The 20,823-nt window shown below is 39.7% G+C and overlaps 1 protein-coding gene across 1 annotated transcript in view; it reads right to left on the bottom strand.

The window, feature by feature from the left end:
- Positions 1 to 20,823, bottom strand: part of TRPM7 (transient receptor potential cation channel subfamily M member 7) — a 70,471-nt gene that overhangs the window by 35,191 nt on the left and 14,457 nt on the right. The window contains 10 exon segments of the mRNA XM_032232637.1: positions 63 to 163; positions 1,501 to 1,573; positions 2,054 to 2,177; positions 3,509 to 3,683; positions 4,880 to 5,051; positions 5,309 to 5,433; positions 6,211 to 6,424; positions 8,942 to 9,140; positions 9,598 to 9,636; positions 10,426 to 10,505. Coding sequence (XP_032088528.1) covers positions 63 to 163; positions 1,501 to 1,573; positions 2,054 to 2,177; positions 3,509 to 3,683; positions 4,880 to 5,051; positions 5,309 to 5,433; positions 6,211 to 6,424; positions 8,942 to 9,140; positions 9,598 to 9,636; positions 10,426 to 10,505 — 1,302 coding nt within the window.

The following is a 20,823-nucleotide window of genomic DNA, read 5'->3' as shown; positions in this document are numbered from 1 at the left end:
CGATCTGGTTATCAGCAATCTTATTTATATTGTCCCTATTCCAATTGCCCGGCTTGACTTACCAGCCACTGTTGTCCATAAACAAAAACATGATTTTTGGCAATGTCAACTCGATCCCAAGCAAGGGTAAGAATAAGCTGGTCAAATGCAGAAGCATTTGTCCCTAAAAGCAAATGTAAACAAAAAAAAAAGTTTTGAAATTTAACCTGCTTACCACAAAAGCCTAATTCCAAAAGTATCCAGATCCAATACAACTGTACGTTAAAAACAAACTGATTTTAATATTTTGCTTAAGGGATAGAAGACCTGTGAATTGGAAGAAAGTCTTTGAAGCTGAGAAAGGCCCGCTAAATGTATATGCTTTTAAAGGGCTACAGAATGAAGCGTACCGATAGAAGAGAATATCTGTAGTTCAGGTTGAACTGTGGGGTCATTGATACTCTATAAACAGGGGTGTCAAACTCTCATCATCACAGTGGTGTCACATGACGTACTGGGACTTTTTCCCCCTTCGCTAAACTGGGTGTGGGCGTGGCCAGCGCATGACACATTCGGCCCAAAGGCCGGGAGTTTGACAGCCCTGCTCTATGAGCTTGGCTGTTTTCTTTCAGATGATATCCCAGTGCACTGATGATGTTATTTAGTTTGGCAACAAAATGTCTGTAGGAAAACAACCAAGCTCAGAGAGCACCAGAGATCCAACAGAATAAAATGAAATTAATAGATCAGTGAATGGTGTTTATATCTGATCACCCAATCAATATGCTGGAGGTGTTCTGCCCCGGGCAATGAGGTTCTGCTCGGGCAGCCAGTTAACTCCACGCTTGGGAATATCTTTCAGATCATGTTTATTATCAGGAATCCTTAACAGCAAAACTTACAGTTCAGTGTTAAGATTCTTCTGACTTTCCCTGATCTGTCCCATCACGTAGTGTAAAAAGACCTTAATTCCTCTAACCCATGCCGCTGGTGCAAAGCTGCTTCCGATAGTGCTGATGGTGATTCAGTGAGTGCGCAGTAATAAAACAATTTCCCGGGCAAAATACCCCACTGCCCAATCAGGGAGCACAGAAGTGGTCACATGTTATGGGACTACATTTCCCATAAGGTAGTTACATTTCCCATGAGATAGTTCCTTAAAGGAGACAGCTTCTAATTTTTAAATTAGCTATATGCTGTTGGGACAGCACAGGAGGGTACCATAGAAGAAATAGCAACTTTATTCAGAATTAAGCAAAGAATGATCCAGTATTCAGACAGTTTTATATAATTGTCACACTATTACAAAGAGATGATGAAATCAGTATCCGAAAAAGTCAATCAAATAAACGGCAAAAAGATGAATGTTTTTTTTTCTTTCTTTCCTAAAGGGGATTCCCAAAACAGTTCCCAATCAGAAACAAGTTAGGCAACGAAAGGAATAGATATTCATCCCTGGTCCTACCCAAAAGTATTAACTTCTAAGATAAACAATATCACTTTGAAAGAAAACAAAAGTACCTTTTAGTAGAGCTGTAAGGATTGCAACATCAATATCTCGATGTTCATCAGAACCAATGTGGAACACTGTAATCTGTTTTGAAAATTAGACAGAGGAAGAAAGCAAGTTTTTTAGATGCGCGCACCGCCTCTCATGTATCGTGTTAGCGTGAAAATAAGACAGGGTCTTATTTTCTTTTGACACCTGAAATAAGCGCTTGGCCTTATTTTCGGGGAGCTCTTATTATTTTTGAGGTGCAGTAGGAGGCGTGCGTGGTCACCTCATGGCTGTTGCTGTGTTGCTATATTTTTGGGGAGGGTTTATTTTTAGGGGGTGGCTTATTTTAGCGCTTGTGCTCAGAAGCCCGATTGGGCTTATTATCCGGGGAGGTCTTCTTTTCAGGGAAACAGGGTACCCTGATTATATCAAGTTAAATTGAAATGGGAATTCTAACTTCAGTAATATTCACAAAGGAGACAAAGGATCTGGATTTATTAAGACTATATTTTTCATTCTTCCCAGAGTGAAATGTTTATTAAGCAAATCCTCGTAGTGGTGCAGAGATTTACTTACCAGTTCCCTTTTTTTCATGCATTCCAGCAGTGTCTGGAATAAATGAACCGCTTCGCTCTGACCAAAATTAAATGTCTTTTTGATTGTTGAAATGATTTCTGGTTCAGCTCCATCAGGGATGCTTCTGAGGTTAAAGAAAAAAAAATAATCAAAATTTCTGCATAATTATCGTATGCAAAGTATGGGAGCTGTTTTTTAAGTTCAGAGCTACAGGAGAAGAAAATTGGGACCGTTACAGAACTAGGTTGTAATCAACTGTTTCTCAGGGAATTGCACTTAGGTTAAAGACTCTGCACTTAGGTTAGAATCTTTGCACTTAGGTTGAAAACTCAACTGCAGAAAAATTGCTCTCATCGTAGGGATGTGTTGTATAGCTCAGTGGTTGAGCACACATAGTAGTTTTTCACAAAGGAAGTCACCCTGTACTTGAACACATCTATTCTGACCCCGCTCCTCAAACACAGCAAACCCTCTGAAGTGAACTCAAAGATTCCTTTAATTAGGTGTGCCGACAGCCCCAGCAAAAAGTTTTTCTCACAGGCTAATAAGTCAGTCCGTCCAGAAGATGAATAGTTGTTTGCCACACTTATTCATCTCCGCCCCCTGCCTTTTATCTCCAGTGCTAGGGTAGGGCTTTGCTAGCAGTGGTAGCTCTTCCATCCCAAGGACCGGCCCATAGATTTCCACAGCTCTCCTCTCCTCTGCCTTCTGCGCATCCGTGCGTCAGGCACTGAAGCCAGCTGTTCCTCTTCTTCTTCATCAACCATCTCCAGACCTGGAGGTTGTTGACTCTCCATCTGAGGGCTGATGGATGGCCCAGATTCTGCCTCTGTCTCTTGCTCTAACAGCTCCAGTCCCTCTTCTCCCTCTGAGCTCCCAGGTTGCCCTGATGCTAACCCTGACTCCCACGCCTCCTCCTCTGATTCGGCTGTTGGAGGGGCCAGCGGCCAACAGGCCACAACGACATCTCAGATATGTTATTCAAAACTGTGAAGTTTCCAAAAGATGATTTAATTAATTTATGAGCCTCAAGACAAAGTTCAAAAGAAATTCAGTCATTTATTAGGATCAACATTTTGGCATGTTTTTCTGTGGAGCTGAAACTGGTTGCCACTTAATTGCATTTGAACTTTACCCCTGTATCCCTCTGTCTGTGTCATAAATCACATCCACCAACAAGGTGCTAGGCAGGCTATGAACATGCGCATTTCACACACCAGCTGTAGGAATATGAGAAGTGACTCTGGCCAAAGGTATGCATGGAATTCTCCTCCCTTTTTCTATGTCAACTTGATAGTAGTCATGGAAACGCTTTACAAGTTGACAGCAAGGTTGAAACAGATTCTAGTCTACAAATATGGAAGACATCTAGAAAAGATTGAGCAAGAGGGACGAACAAGCCAACTTGATCGAGATCAGCTCCACTGTAGGTGGCCAATGCTTAAAAGGACTTACCCGCCCTCTTCTGTTTGCTTATAAACATAAGCCAGGATATCTGCAGCTCTGCCGGTCCCCTCACAGACCACGACTGGCACAGGAGGGCTCTCCTGAAGATACTCCAAAACAGTAAGGACAACATTGGGACCACCTTCAAAGATAAGTGCCACCACAGGAACACCCTGGCCAATTCCTAGGTTAAGAGGTTTTAAAGAAAATACAAAAATGCTTTAATCACTCAAGACAGGTTTCTTTTTCTTTTTAATTAAATTTTAAAGCTCCAACTTTACAATATAAAAAAACTGAATATGCATCCTCTACACCAGAGGTGTTCAAACTTGGCAACTTTAAGACTCGTGGACTTCAACTCCCAGAATTCTGGTAATTGAAGTCCACAAGTCTTAAAGTTGCCAAATTTTGGGACCCCTGCTCTACACGTTAAGCAAGTTTTGTGGTTTTGTTAAATTGACTTTGGAGTTTCTCTTGGTTGGCTAAATTAATGTCCCTGCTATTAATTAATGAGGGATGAGTGCTATTACTTAACTGCATTGGGCAACTCTTCCTGAATAATTAATATGCACCTGGGATAAAGACTGGACTATGGAGGATATAACAACCTTGCAGAAGTATTTATGCAGATGCATACATAGAGAGAGAGAGAGGGAGAGAGAGAGGGAGAGGGAGAGGGAGGGAAAGAGAGAAATTTCGAAGAATGTTATGAATAGGCAAACACAAAGAACAATGAGCAGGGATTAAAAAGTAGAATGAATATGAATAAAGACAAGATTTACGAAAACCATAGAGGTTACAATTTTCCAGTATAGTTGATCATGGATAGCTGAATACATGATATCATTGTAAAAAGCCTGAAGATCACTAAAGCTTGCCGAAATTAAATAAGCCCAGCTGATGCTTACACCTTACATGAAAGAACGTGTGGGAAACTTGAGCAGGCTGCCTTAAACAACCTGGCAGGGTTTGTCTTTCATTGCACAAACAAGTCAAAAGTTGATCAGCACACATTTTAAATACAGGTAATCATGCACAAGCTCTAAAGTGTGGTTTTACCACAGTCAGCTAAGTCAGCATAAATGCAACTTAAAACACTGTAAACACGCAATCATTTTTCACAGCAATTTTTTTTAATGGTTACAAAATATTGCGCTATCAAAGTTTTGCCACAATCTATTTGAAAAACTGAAATAGATGTAATGCACATTTTACCAATAAACATACATGAACTAAAACAAAAAAAAATAAAAAATTGGCCTCCTACCAATTAAACAAAATCCTTACCACTTAATCACCCATTGTCTGGTCTGAAAGTCATGTCATTTCATGTACATTAAAATAGTCAATTCTATCATTATAATCATATGCCGCACGTACTTGCATGAATTCGTTGCTGACTGATTGTTTTTTCCAGTTCTCGCCGCAATTTCACTTCTGCTCCGTATTTTCCAACTGTGCCATCATCCACCAGTATGAAATGGGAATGAAGATTATTCAGGACGTTTAATTTGCTTAAAGGATTTAGCAGAGTTTGATAGGGAGCAACAACCTAAACATAAAACAAAATTATTACTTTTCAAAATTATTACTTTTCAAAAGGGACATGGTGGCTCAGTGGCTAAGACGCTGAGCTTGCCGATCAAAAAGGCAGGCAGTTTGGCAGTTCGAATCCCTTGCGCCACATAACGGAGTGAGCTCCAGTTACTTGTTCCAGCTTCTGCCAACCTAGCAGTTTGAAAGCATATAAAAATGCAAGTAGAAAAATAGGAATATTTTTTCGCACGTGCAATAGTTTTATGAACTTACATCTTTCCCAACAAGATCGTTTCTGTTTTCAATCACTCCCCAAGGAGCTATTCCAATAGTGCAAATCTTTCGAGATGATCGGGAGGCATGCTCCTTCAGGGCATCCCCAACGTGCTTTGCAACTCCTGTGCAAGGAAAAAAGTGTATGTGCGTTGATAAAAAATCTCCACAAAACTCAGTAGCTTGGTTCATACATCCCAACCAATTGATGCTTGTCAATTACAAAAGTAAGAGGTTACCCCCCACCGGAAGCATTTCACCATCGTCCTATTATTAGTCTCTTTCATCCTCTCTCATATTCTAATTCATTAGTTTCACCATCTTCAAATCATGACGATGTATATATAGTCCTCAATTTACAAACTTTCATTTTAGTGACTAAGCTCACAACGGAACTGAAAAATGTGACTTAAGACGGTTTTTCAGTCTTATGATCATTGCAATATTTCCATGGCCACGTGATCAAAATACAGACACTTGGCTACTGACTCATATTTATGACAGCTGCAGTGTCCCGGAGGTCATGTGATTCTCTTTTGTGACTTTCTGACAAGCAACATCAAGGGGGAAGCAAGATTCACTTAATAACCATGTTACTAATCTAAAACAATTACAGCGATTCATTTAACAATGATGGCAAGAAAGGTCGTGAAATGGAGTGGAACTCACTTAACAACTGTCTCGTTTAGCAACAGAAATGTTGGCCTCGAGTGTGGTCGTTAAATCTAGAACTACCTATGTTATCTATCACACTCGGTGTCATCCCAGGATTCCAAATATGCTACCTCCATGGGACCTTTAAAACAAGTTCTGAGTCATTATGACATCCCAACAATAACACAGCTCAGCACCAATTGTTTTGTAAATGTACATCCAATGTATGTTTCAAGTCAAGGCATCACCTGTGTTCACCCCTCCAGTTATAATCCAGGCTCCTGTTGTTACTGCAGCTTTAATAAGGCCTTTACCAAGCAACTGTTTGATCCGTGGGTGAAGCTCAAATTTTTGCATTCCTCCGTGTACAGAAACAACAAGTTTTGGCAGTTCCAGCTGCCATTCTTTGAGCATCAGTTGTAGGATGGCTTCAGATCTGGTGTCATAGGACAATCGTACATACTATCAAAAGAAGGAAAATGTTAATAACCTTTAACAACAAAACAAGCAGCATATAAAATAATTCGTGCATGTGACACACAAATATCACAGCTGAAAGGCTGATTCAAAATTCCTAATGAATGTTTTACAAGATTAAACCTGCCCGTATATTTGGATTCATAAAATGTTTTGTTCGATTTTGGTTTATCGGTGTTTTGGTTTAGCAGCCAAGGGACACAGTGGCTCAGTGGCTAAGATGCTGAGCTTGTCGATCAGAAAGACCGGCAGTTCAGCGGTTTGAATCCCTAGCGCCTTATAATGGAGTGAGCTCCTGTTACTTTTCCCAGCTTCTGCCAACCTCGCAGTTCGAAAGCATGTAAAAATGCAAGTAGAAAAATAGGAACCACCTTTGTTGGGAAGGGAACAGCATTCTGTGCGCCTTCGGCATTTAGTCATGCTGGCCACATGATCACGGAGACATCTTCGGACAGTGCTGGCTCTTCGGCTTTGAAACGGAGATGAGCACTGCCCCCTAAAGTCGGGAATGACTAGCACATATGTGCGAGGGAAACCTTTACTTTACAAATACAGTCATTCTAATTTCTACCGCTTGGTTCATAATTTAATCATGCAAAACTTGCCATAAAGGCTTAAGTTAACAAACCATGGTTAAAATAAAATATAGCATAGCACAGCACACAAATGTGTTTAAAACTGAAAGCAGAAGTATAATCTAAATTGCTCTTCAAAATATCCTTTTAAGAATACCAATTTTAACCAGAATTACTCTGGTTTCCACAACATATTTGATGTGAATTCAAGGTAAATGTGATGACTTCTCAACAGCTGGAATTCTTGCATCTGAGGAAGCACCACTGTCTGCATGTTGTAGGTGCAATATAGAAAAACAGAGGAAGAAGGAAGTGTTTTCTTGGGGATGACACACTGTTATCGAAAACTTCAGTTTATAGACACGACTAACAGAGAGGTTTTCTTTTATCACAAAATAATAAAAAATATATTGCAAAACAAGCTTAGCGTGGGATTGTTTCTGCATTAATTGTTTTAAATGTGTTTAAAATTCAAGTTCAACACAGTGACTAAGAAATAAATATCCACAACCCGATGACTAATTCAAATGTGTGTGGGGGCATATAGGTACATGTACTTCCTACTTGGAGTTAAAAGAATAAACAAATGGAATTGTGAAGTGCTTTAACTATGGCTCCATTTTACTGCATTATCGGAATCAGGAAAAGGCAAAAAAAATCTGAAAGGTTGAATTAAATAAATGAATAGATTTAACATCCATATTAATGGATAAATGAATAGCCATTGAGACGGATAGAAAATCCACTTCGAAAAGTGAAATACAAATAATAGTTAGCACCATTCACGGAAACCTATCACAAAAAGAGTTTAGATAATAATCTCCATTATATTATAAACTGAAGGGCAATTCAGTCACATGAGAACTTGACTCAAATCCCATCTATTTCCACCCTATCACTTCTGGGTTTGAAGACCAATAGGTAAAGGTAAAGGTTCCCCTCGTTCCCGACTCTAGGGGGAGGTGTTCATCTCTGTTTCAAAGCCAAAGAGCCAGCACTGTCCGAAGACATCTCCGTGGCCATTTAGCTGGCATGACTCAATGCTGAAGGCGCACGGAACACTGTTACCTTCCCATGAAAGGTAGTCCCTAAGTTTCTACTTGCATTTTTACATGCTTTCGAACTGCTAGATTGGCAGAAGCTGGGACAAGTAACGGGAGCTCATTCCATTATGTGGCACTAGGGATTTAAACTGCTGAATTGCCGATCTTTTGATCGACAAGCTCAGTGCCTTAGCCACTGAGCCACCACGTCCCCTTGTTTTGAATTGTATTGAAGACCAATTGTCAGGCCTGCAGTTATATCCCTTTTAGGATCTTTGGCCTGCCACACTCTCTCTTATTTCATTATGCTGTTTCATTAGTGTAGTAGTTAGGCGGGGGGAATAGAAAGGAGTAGAATGGTGGAATGTGTTGTTGTCATTCTTTTCTAGTAGCCAAGGTCATCTTTTCTCTCCGCACCTCTGCACCTGACCGAAACCAGCTGGGTGGAGATGCCAGCGTGGAAGAAGAAGATTGGACCATGTGATGGATTTGTGGGTGTGGGGACAAGATAATGAACTTTCAACTGGGTGGGAATCCGATGTAACTTCCAGAATTGGGATTCCAACTAGAATTATTTTGACATACAAAAAATTGTACTTCGATGTCTTACTGATTGAGGAATGATGAAATGTTTGCCTTAAAAGAAATAAAACTTTTGAAACAGAATTGGGATTCCACAGTACGATGCCAACATGTCTGTCTTATTAAATTGGAACTTTAAGGATAGCTCTGCCTTGGACTCTGATTTAATTCTGTATGATATTTGGAACACTGACACTAATACAGCTATTTTAATCTTCACTTTGGATATTGCATTTGAAGGTGATTCCAGAGGCGCTCATTAACTCCACCTTTAGAAGACAAATAGAACTGTGGGTACAAACCTTCGCTCGATAGGAATGAGAGCCTCCTTGAAAATTAATGACACCGTAAGCATCCGTTGAGCACTGCTCTGTGTGTTTTTCTACAGACCATTCCTCGAGTTCCTGGTTAAAATTTTCACCTAGTTTCACATCGGAGTATTTCATGGCAAGGCTTGCGGTGAAGCAGGCATGCTGCCGTACCAAGCGGCCACAACAGCACCTAAGGACAAAAAACTTGCTTCAGGAAATTGGACAGGCACATTGCAATAGGTTCACTGCACTTCACAGTCGCTACCTGTTAAACTTCCACCAAATTTAATCCAGGCGCTGTCTCTGAAAAACCACAATCCCATGTTTTGAAGAAAGAAGCTCCCATTTCATTAAAGAAATCAAACTGCAGTGTAATGAAGATTGATGATGATATTAGAAAGAGAGATACTATCTAAGGGCTTGAGTACCATGATAGCAGGGATAATTGTGTTTACTGCTCGCTTTAGTACAGGCTTACATTCTCTATGCCCTTTTTGTAAACATCTTTTTTCATTTAACTGTCTCTGCATTTCGACTTATTTCTGCTTCCAGAGACTTTTGAAACGGCCTATAGTGCTCACAGATAACCTACTTGTATTATTTAACCTAGTTTTTAAAAATATTTTATTTCATGCAAAACTGTTTACCTGACAAGTTGCTGACAAATCTGACATCCTGGAAGGCATCTAAGATTAAAAAGATAAAAACGGTCTAAAAACGGTCCCAATTTCAAAAAAAAAAAAACATTACACAAAATATTATAGGACTTTTCTTAATTTAAAAAAAAACCTTATTTTTTTGTGCACGGGTTCACTACAGGTCAAAATGAAAAAAGAGTAACACAGCAAAGATGATATAAGCAAAACAAAAGCTGCTATTGTCTCCAGCTATGGGATATATCCAATATAGCACAAATTAAGAGGAACATCATAATTCCTTCTTCTCACTTAGATCCCAACCTTTGGGGAAAAAACGCTCTTCTTACGTTCTAATTCCCTTCCAATTCTTTTTTTTTTTATAAAAAGTTTTTTTCCCCTTTCAAATTCATTCTTCGATATACATTCTTATAATTGTTATTTAACGTATGTCAATTCATATCATTTTTCCACCTGTGTACTTTACATTTTGACATTTTCTTATTTCCCCTCCTCCTATTTTAATCATGTGTCGTCTGAGATACTTATTTCATGTTTTGTTCCTTTTTCTTTCTATTTATATCTTTTTTCAATCCACTCCTAAAATCACCCCCATGTCCTGTAGTACACGGATTTCCCTTTGTCCTTTATTCTCAATATTCCCTTCCAATTCTTAAAGCACTCCCATTTCATATCACAAGATTTCCCCTTCCACTTTTTTTTTTAATCCAAATTGCTACTGCAGAAAACTCTTTCTCAGATCTCTCATGAGAATGCTTAAACCTTAATTTGGAAGAGGATATCAAAGGCTGCAATATTTCTGTAACTCTCTTCATTTACCTGTGAGGATCCTTTGAACTTGGTATTATGTAGACACATTCTCGTTTGGTGAAAGTATTTTCTATCCAAGATTTCTGGGACTGTAAAATAAAGTATTTTAAAAATCAGACCAAGGCAATAGTGGGTTTTCAGAGAGTTGTTCAATCGCCCATATCTCTGAGTAACTTAATATCTCTCTCTCTCTTCCGTCAGTGTTCAAGGAGATGTAATTCAGGCCGTTAGATAGTTCTACTGTTTATGCCTTCTTAACTTGAAATAGATTAATCTTGCCAAATCAGTTATTGTGTAAAATATCTGATTAAACTTAAAGTAAAAACTGAGGATTGATTAACTGATTAATTTCTTATGAAGCAATAGGGACTGAAGTTTTTAAAAATCAAGTTTAAGGGGTTTTTCATGTGTTGTTCTCCTATAATGTTAAATTTGCAACAGATATTTTGAGACTTGTTTTAATAAGAATATTTAATTCTTATCAGAGATTAATTCTAAAATCCTCGCCACCGGGATATTGTGGAAAACACAATTGTAGTTTTCCAATAAATGCGCTTTACAAATGTCTTTGAGATTATTCCATCTGCATTTCATCTGACTTTTCAAATTAAACTTTTCACAGTATGCTTATTAGGCCAAGAGAAACACAAGACATCTATTTGGTAAACGGCTCACAATTTCGCATAAACATTAATACAATTACACTGAACAGAGAAGAAAAATCACTCTGCTTTCAAATGCCTCCAAAATGCCGGTTACATTATCTCTTTATCGCTGTAAGGCATTTAACCACCTCTTATCAATAGCTCATTTGTTGAAAAAAGGCTGAAATAGGCTAAACTCTCACAAACAACCCATTATATCAAACAAAAATAGGATGTTTAAGGCAAGATTGCAAGCAAGAAACCGATTGCTGGCCCAACTCTCTAGAAATTGATTAACTAAAACTTAAATGTTTTACTCCAAGCATTCAAGTGAAAACATACCAACAAGTTTACATTTACTTAGCTAATATGTTTCCTTGAGGAGAGAGACAAAAGTTGGTTTTAAGCAAATCAGTCTGCACCAACATTCACCAGCCTGCTCTTAAAACCGCTCATCTCTAAACATAAGAAGAACGTTTAAGAACCTATAAAACTCTGTTAATATCGTTATTCTAGGTATTTTAGGCATCTGTATAATATTAAAAGGAGACAGGTTAAATCATGAAGCTAGCAAAAGGCGTTTTTAAAGAAATACCTGATCAAGATACAAGGTCCACCTTATTTTTTCTTTGCAGAAATCCATAGTCAACAACTACTAACAGACTCTGAGGATCAATCTTATACCACGAAAGTTTACTCTAATTTAAGGTTTTAGAGATGACAGGTTATAACAACACACCGCTGCCTAAAATGCAGGATGAGATCAGACCTTAAAATAATTTAACATTACATTATAGGGACCATCCTATTATTGCATTTAAATGGAGCGAATATTTTGAGGGGTTTTCTCTTTAAGAAGTACTCAACTATTTAACTATAACTCCTGAAATTAAAGTCTGTGGGAATAAGGGGATGGATTGGTCGTAAAATGTCAAAATTAACACGAAGTTTCTGCCATACTACATTAAAGTTGTGTTTTGGTGATTGATGCTTTAAGCTTTGTTATACAAAAACATTTTAAAATTCACCAATATTTAATCTTTGGTTAATTGTTATAACTGAGCACTGGTTGACTTCTAAGAACTAAAAAAATAAATAAATCAAGAAATCTATTTGAGTTCACCAATGTTGTAAGGCAACAAGGAATAAACTCTGAAATATAACATGTTTGATCCAGAGTTCTGAGATAATTAGACTATAGTACATGTTTATAATCCAACTATGTTCTGTAACAATGAGTTCTATTTATATGGAACAGAAAGCAGGAATTCTCATTTATTCGTTTAGGAAGATGGTTGTGCATTGTTCACAAGATTCAGAAACAGTATTAGATCTAAGTTCCTAGTTCATATGATACAAGAAGCAAGTCATAAATGGAATTGTCCAAAAGATCAGCTATATTTGAACAGCAGGAGAAAATAGATGAATATTGGAAAAAGTTAGACTTATGGTTTTCAGCAAATCCAGACACATATTGCTGTTCTATCATCTATCTATCTGTCGGTCGGGACTGAGCCCATTCAAAAGACAAATCCTTCATGTGGCAATTTGTTCAGTTATATTAATTACTGCAGCATTTGACGCTATGTAAATTGCTTTATGAATAAGTAAAGAGATTGTTTTTTTTGTATTGGGCAGTTATTCAAACCTACATTAAGGGTAATGGAGTATGTAATAGCAAGCACCTTTACAAGCACTACAAGATATTTATGACAAGCTGCCTCCATTCATCAGTGGATCACTTTATCTCTCTAGAAAAGCAGAGGTCAGATCAGTAACAGAAACGAACTCAAACCAAGAGGCAATGTTCAAATCAGGAGACAGTGCAAAAGGCAATAATGGATAAAACATTCCCTCTGTCTGAATTAAATGGAGCTGTAGACATGTTTACTAAGAAATGTCAGAATTTTTTTAGAGCTTATCCTCAAAAAAGCATGCATGAAATTGCACTGTCAACAGGAACTTACAACCAAGTGGGGAGGTCTTCAAACTTGGCAACTTTAAGACTTGTGGACTTCAACTCCCAGAATTCTGGGAGTTGAAGTCCACAAGTCTTAAAGTTGCCAAGTTTGGGGACCCCTACAGTCTAACCTATTAAATGGACATGGTGCATTTCAGACAGAAAAAAGTCACAGATAACAAACAAATCACAATGTGATCTAAAAATCCCTTTCTCACTACAGAAGTAAAGCTGGGACAATTGAGATGTTACTTTCCAACTTCACAGGTCTCTGCATAGCCTGATTTTCTTTTCTGAAGAAAAAGAGCAAATTCACTTGTCCCTGTAAGACAAACTCCTCAAACAAGAACCCTTACAATCACAAGTACAATATTTTTCTGTCGCCACATCAACTTTCCTTCTCAAAACCCCTTATATGTGAAAACTCCCCTTGGAGAAATGTGTAATAATACTCTTGCAATTTGCAAAGTCTTTTCATTCTATTCTATTCTGCTTGTTCAAAAATTGTTTTTCCCTTTTTGTTGTACATCAGAGTTATACAACTGGGAGAGTCTTCAAATACTGTAAATACATCAATATTTTTCAATATACATTCCCGGTCTGTTAAAAACTTATTTTACCCATCTATGATATCCATACAAATTGTTTTGGACAAAACTACTTTTGTTCAAACTTTAAGCAGGGGGGAAAAAGCATAAATTTTAATTGCAAAATTCTTCAGTGAGATAACCTGACATTAAATTTTTTCAGTCAAGAAAACATGTACGACAAAACAGTGCATTTTGTTGCAACGGTTTATGTAAAAGCACAGAAGTTACCTTGGAAAATGATCGGCCCAATTCAAACGGTAAACAAGGACACATTTACGAAACCACGAATTTCCCCAATTTTGCAAAAGGCCCAGCTGAACAGAAATACTTGATTAACCAAACAGATGGCGATCATGGCACAGAGCTGTGACCCGTAGCTAGTTGATTGTAACACCTCATTTTACAAGAGGCTCCCAGAGCAATAGCTGCAAGGCAAACATTCCAGACTCCTGTTTTCCCATCATCCGGAATCTCATTTACACACTGAGCACCTGGACTTTGCTGAAACACAATGAGTTCACACATATAAAGTAGCTGGTTAGCGGCGTTTCTTCCTTGCTCAATAGTCCAAACAGAACAATTTAGCCGAGGTTACACATCATTTTAAAATAATGTACACTTGGTATTTTGCAAGGCATTTCTTCCCAAGGATACCTGTGTCATATCCAGGGAGTTACATTTTATCCAGAAATGCCCCAGAACTGTATTATGCTCTTAATAACAGATATTTTCCTTGCAATAAAAACTCCTGTTTCAAAAAGACGCTTTCTTGGGAATACTCAAACGGTATACCATTAGCAATGCAAAATTTTCCATATTTTTGTCCTTCAAGTAGTCTCACCCTGGCTTCACACACGTACAATTAACCCTAGCTGAATTTAGTTTGTGGAAACTCTAAATACTCATGGAAGTCTAGCCTTTTGCAATGTGCGAACTACTAGGCATGGTAGCCTGAAATACCCATTGTAACCTCACCTAGCAATGGTATTTAGTTGAAAGGTTGTGGTCCCAAAGGTGTTTTTGCCTCTTGAAAAAACACCTTTGGGACAACCATGACCTGGATGACTGAGAATCTCTATAGACATCTGTCATCTTTATACTTTGTGTGTTATGCTAAACCAGGGGTCGGCAACCTTAAGCACTCAAAGAGCCACAAAGGCCCTGTTCAATTCTGGAGCCGACTGGAAATCCAGCTCCCCCACCATAGACTTTCCTCCTAGCGCAACATCCTTTTTCCTACTGAAAGCCCTACCAACTGTGAAGCCAACCATCAACAGGGAGCCACAGAAGAGGGATGACAGAGCCACATGCAGCTCCGGAGCCGCGGGTTGCCGACCCCTGTGCTAAACTAACCATCTCTCACTGGTTTAAAGTATGAATAGTAATATACCGAACGGAATCATCTAACTTTGTAACACATTGTATCCTAACTGATATAAGGTTTTGTGGACTCGTTCAGAATAGCGCGGAAGGTTTATTTTTTTGCTGCAAGGAAATATACAGGAAGAGGAGGAAGTTACCCAGAGTCAGATATTTATCCTTCATCTCGTCAAAGTGCTTTAGAAAAGGTTTCAAGGCTGAAATGTCCTGACCCCAAAACATCTTGTTCCAATCTTATCAGAAGGCTCACATGTTGAGAACAGCCATGTCAGAAGCCATCTGGTGTAGAAACAGACCCTGCTAATTGCGCAATGGGGATTCAGAATGGCCCGTGTCCAGCTCAGTTCAATTTTGGCAAGGTACTGTATATACTCGAGTATAAGCCTAGTTTTTCAGCCCACTTTTTGGGCTGAAAAAAGCCGCCTCGGCTTATACTCGAGTCAGTGAAAAATTTGCCCGAAATGGAGGAGAAAAAGGGGCGGGGCCATGCCGCTGGGTGACACTCGTGAATGGCCCAGTGCCCCTGTGAGTTTCCCCTCCCTCTGTGTCAGTTTGCTGCGCAGCGCGCACCGCACCATCCCCCCTCCTCACGTTCTAATGTAATGCAGGGCTGTCTTACGATTCCCCTTCCTCCCCCTCCTGCCGCTCTGCAACGATGTCCCACCTCCTCCTTGTTATGGCAAGCAGCCACATAGCGATGTCCCACCTCCTCTGGTACAGTGATCCAATGATAGGAATCACTGTGCCGTGTGTCATAGGAGGCGGGACATCGCTCCCGCGGCTGCACGGGACATCATCATCACAGCGGGACATCAGCATCATGAGGTGAGTGAAGTATTTCATTGAATACACCGCTAGTTTACTGTTTTTCTTTGAAATAAATATTCAAAAACATTATTGGTATCTATTTTTATTTTTGAAATTTACCGGTAGCTGCTGCATTTCCCACCCTAGGCTTATACTCGAGTCAATAACTTTTCCAGTTTTTTGTGGTAAAATTAGGTGCCTCGGCTTATATTCGGGTCGGCCTATACTCGAGTATATACGGTAAGAAGATTTCTCAGGAGGCTGGAACAGCTCTTTCCATACTAGAATAGGAGAACTGGAAGTCAAATGATTTAGTACACTTCTCCTTTCCATTTATAAAAACTAAAGATATTAATTAAATTAATATTAAATTGTTTTTTCCAAAGAATTTTTTATTCTCTTACATATTGTTTCAAGTATACATTCACATGATTGTTATTCTTCTTTACATTTATCATTCTTATACATTTATTATTTTATTTAATAGGTTATAATATAGAGTTTGGGTAGCTTTATTTACCATCCCTTCCTCCTTTTGTAATACCTCCTTGTTTTCCCTTTCTTTTCTCCCTCCCTCCCTTTTTTACTTCCTTCCTTCCTCCTCTCCTCTCCCCCTTCCTTCTTCCCTTACCTTTCTCCTAATCCTATTAAATTGTTTATTGTGCTATTAGGATGCCTGAGTGGTAACATTTAATACTATCTTGCAATGAATGGTTTTTATTGTAAGAATTTAGCATCCAATGGTTCAAAGGGAAAAAGAATGTTTGATTATTTTGTGATGCAGAATCTTACTTTTCTGAGATCCCTTTTAATTAGGAAAACCTTTTTAAGGTGCTACCCCAAGGAATGCTGCATGTAAAAAAGTATCCTCGGTTGCTTATGCATTTAGAAATAATCTAAGGAAGCCTGATTTTATTTTTTTAAATACCCTAATATCTCAAACTTTTTTTGAAAATATACAGATTCCAAATCACTTGTATTTTTTTTTTAAAAAGCACACATATTCCAAAATCAGCTGTATTTTAAATATATACATCTTCCAAATCGGTTGAATTTTGAAAACAATTTTGTTTCGTTTTGGACCACAGAAAATAGCGAAAGGATAAACACCAAGTTATGTATTTCCTACGGTTGTTTAAGCATCTAGGCTCCAACAAACCCCAACAGATGCCTCACTCCCTTGTAAATGTAAGGTTACCTATTCCTATAATTACTAAGTCTTAAGCAGGACAAAGAAGTACCAGCTAGCCTGCTCCTATACCAAGCTATATTTAAAGCTATCTTCCAAACAGCAAGATTCAGGAAGTTAGTAAAATATGATTTGTACTGTCAGATACACAATTTCAAGAGAAGCAATAGCACTTACACTTATATACCGCTTCACAGTGCTTTACATTCTCTTCTAAGCGGTTTACAGAGTCAGCATCATGCCCTCCAAAAACTGGGTCATTTTACCGATCTCGGAAGGATGGAAGGATGAGTCTACCTTGAGCCAGTCAGGATCGAACTGCCGAACTGCTGGCAGTCAACAGAAGTAGCCTGCAGTACTCCATTCTAACCACTGAGCCACCACGGCTCTTATTAAGAATTCTTATTAATCATGAAATCTAAAGAAGAGGGAAGTTAGGAAATAAAAATGAATTTTATATCAAGCATAACCTGAAGCAACCGCTCTAATCTGGCTTGTTTCAGAGGTAAGAGTAATCAAATAATTTAGGAACTTTCGTACAATTTTTTAGCGTTATATCCAAGTTAGGATTTTTGGTTTATTTCTCTACAGGTAGCCCTCAACTTACAACAGTTTGTTTAGTGACCATTCAAAGTTACAACGGTACTGAAAAATGTGACTTATGACTGTTTTCAGAGTTATGACCTTTGCAGCATCCCCATGGCCATGTGCTCAAAATCCAGACAACTACTTCATATTTATGACGGCTGCTGTGTCCCAAGGTCATGTGATCCCCTTTTGCGAACTTCTGACATGTGTTTAAAAAAACCCTTACTGTGTATCCCCAAAAATAAGACTTATTTTCTTTTGACCCTGCGAAATAAGCCCTTGGCCTTATTTTCAGAAAGGTCTTATTATTTTTGAGGTGCGGGAGGCAGTGAGCGTGGTCACCTCATGGCTGCTGCTGTGTTGCAATGTTTTTGGGGAGGGCTTATTTTAGCACATGCGCTCAAAAGTCCGATTGGGCTTATTATCCAGGAAGGTCTTATTTTGGGGGGAACAGGGTAACCAACGGGTTACTAACTTATCAACTGCAGTGATTCACTTAACAACTGTGGGGAAGAAAGTCGTCAAATGGAATAAAACTCACATAACAAATATCTTGCTTAACAACAGAAATTTTGGGCTCAGTCATAGTTGTAAACTGAGGATTACCTGTATTATCAACTACAAAAAATGCACAAGCTTTGCAATGCAGAATTAATAGAAGGGAAACTAGTTAGGAATCTAACTTGGAACTATCTCTTCCTTAGGTTGCTTAATCAGTAATGCCAGTAGGAGCCAAACAAGAGCAATTGCTTATCTATGTCAAAACACTTCCTCATTCTAAAAAAAATCAGGGTTTATGAAAGTGTCTAAAGTTGTCTACAGCAGGGGTCCCTAACCTTTCAGACCTCAGGGACCACTAAATCCATAATTTAAAATCCCGCGGACTACTAATATGACCTGCCTAATGACTGGTTGGGTGGTCATGGCTAGGTGGTCATGTGACTGGATGGGTGTGGTCAACTTGATGTCACTCATGTCAGTGGGTGCCTCGGCAGCCTCTACGCACCCATCCCCACCTCATCTGCCCGCCTGGGCTCCTTAGGGCACAAATAGGAAGCCGTTGTTAGAGCTAAACAGCCATCACGAGAAGGAAAGTTGGCAAAACAGCTCAGTTCAAATTGGATCTGATCCAGAAGGAGGCTCAGCAGAAGCACCTCACTGAGGACTACGAGCATAGGCTTTCCAAGCAGAGGGAAGACCTGTGGGAGTGCAAGGCCAGGTACCAGCGCCTGGAGGCTCAGCAGGCTGAGATGGTCAGCCAGTTCTAGGCCATGATGAAGTCCCACTGGAATGAGGCCCTCTGGTTCTTTGCCACCAGCGGCACTTCCCTCCAGCCTTCACCCAAAGCCCCGTACCAGGAGGCTGAAGCAGACCCCAAGTCAGAATGTCTCCCCTTCTCCAATCTGCACAAAAAGACCCCCAAAGGGGGAGACTCTCTGCAGCATCACAAGTGTTCATTGCACGTATCCGGCCCAGGGGCCGTAGTTTGAGGACCCCTGATTTAGTGCAATATAAAAAATGCAAGTAACTTTTCTGCGGACCACCAAAATTTTCTCACAGATCAGCATTGGTCCATGGACCACCAGCTGGTGACCGCTGGTCTATAAGAACCATACATCGATTTTCAGGTGCAAAATAAGGAATATAAACTAATCCACTTGTAGAGACTGCTGTGTCATTGTTAGGACACTTGCTCATCCTGGAGACTTGCTAAATATCCATTTCCTTGTGGCCCAACATTACATAGTCCTCAACTGTCCTCAACAGTTGGTTTAGTGACTGCTTCAAGTAACAGCAGCACTGAAAAAAGTGACTTGTGACTATTTTTCACACTTACGACAGTGACAGCATTCCCGTGGTCACCTGATTAAAAATTCAGACTCTTGGAACTGACTCCTATTTATTGCAATGTCCCGTGGTCATGGGATCATCTTCTAACAAGGAAAGTCAATGGGGAAGCCAGAGCCGAGGTGGCGCAGTGGTTAGGGTGCAGTACTGCAGGCCACTTCAGCTGACTGTTATCTGCAGTTCAGCGGTTCTAATCTCACCGGCTCAAGGTTGACTCAGCCTTCCATCCTTCCGAGGTGGGAGAAATGAGGACCCAGACTGTGGGGGCAATATGCTGACTCTGTAAACCGCTTAGAGAGGGCTGAAAGCCCTATGAAGCGGTATATAAGTCTAACTGCTATTGCTATTGCTAACACCTTGAACAACTTAGTCGTTATCTTAACAACCGCAATGATTCACTTGACAACTATGGCAAGAAAGGTCGTAAAATGGGGCAAAACTCAATTAACAACCGTCCGCTTAATTAGCAACAGAAACGTTGGGCTCCGTTGTGGTCGTTAAGTCGAGGACTACCTGCATTAAGCAAGACCCAATTGCTCCCAGTCTAGAACATACATTTCTCCATGCTTTCATTTGCTACAAGCCTTTAAGATGTGGGAGCAACCAAAATGCCCAGGTTTTCAAACGACAGAAAATGAAAAGGCTCACTTCTGAGGTACCCAAGGTGTCCCTGAGTGCAAATCTCTATAATTCAAAACCTAAATAAGGAAGTGTTTAAAACCGGCCGCTCCTTAACATGCTTACCACTTAAGACAGAAAGCTATGTTTACTGCTCAGAAGCCTTTATCATTTATTATGATGAGGCATTAAAAAGCACATGCATAAACCCTGAAACACATTTTTTTTAGAATTCAATCTTGATGATAACTATAGAATAAGGAGTCTTTGCATTCAGCCATAAATCTCTACAAAGCAGGGGTGTCAAACTCGATTTTATTGTGGGCAACATCAGCAATGTGTTTGACCTCGCGGGGGGGGGGGGGGGCAGGGGGACAGGGCTGGGAGGGGCATGGCCAGCTCGATGTCACTCATGTCGGGGTCAACTGTGGTGGCAAGCGCTCTGCTAGAGCGCTCTGTCAGAAAACACTGGCTCCCCAGCTCCGTTTTCGGCTGCAACGGCCTCCTGCAAACCTCTGCCAGCGAAAACAGAGCTCAGGGGGCCACACATACCTCCATTTTTGCTGGCAGAGGCACAGTGAGCCAATCCTTTGCTGTTGCCAGGGCGGCCCTGGGGGCCAGATCTAAGCACCCTTCAGGCTGGATCCGGACCCCAGACCTTGAGTTTGACACCCCTGCTATAAAGAGAGAGGAATACATGATCAGTTTTTTTCACTTTTCTGCCAGCAGAACAAGAAGTTGATCCTGGCCTAGTAAGTGGTATGCTAAAAAAAACCATGAACT

Source organism: Thamnophis elegans, chromosome 16, assembly GCF_009769535.1.
Source record: "Thamnophis elegans isolate rThaEle1 chromosome 16, rThaEle1.pri, whole genome shotgun sequence".
NCBI classification, from domain to species: Eukaryota; Metazoa; Chordata; class Lepidosauria; order Squamata; family Colubridae; genus Thamnophis; species Thamnophis elegans.
This window is presented reverse-complemented; position numbering and strand designations above follow the sequence as displayed.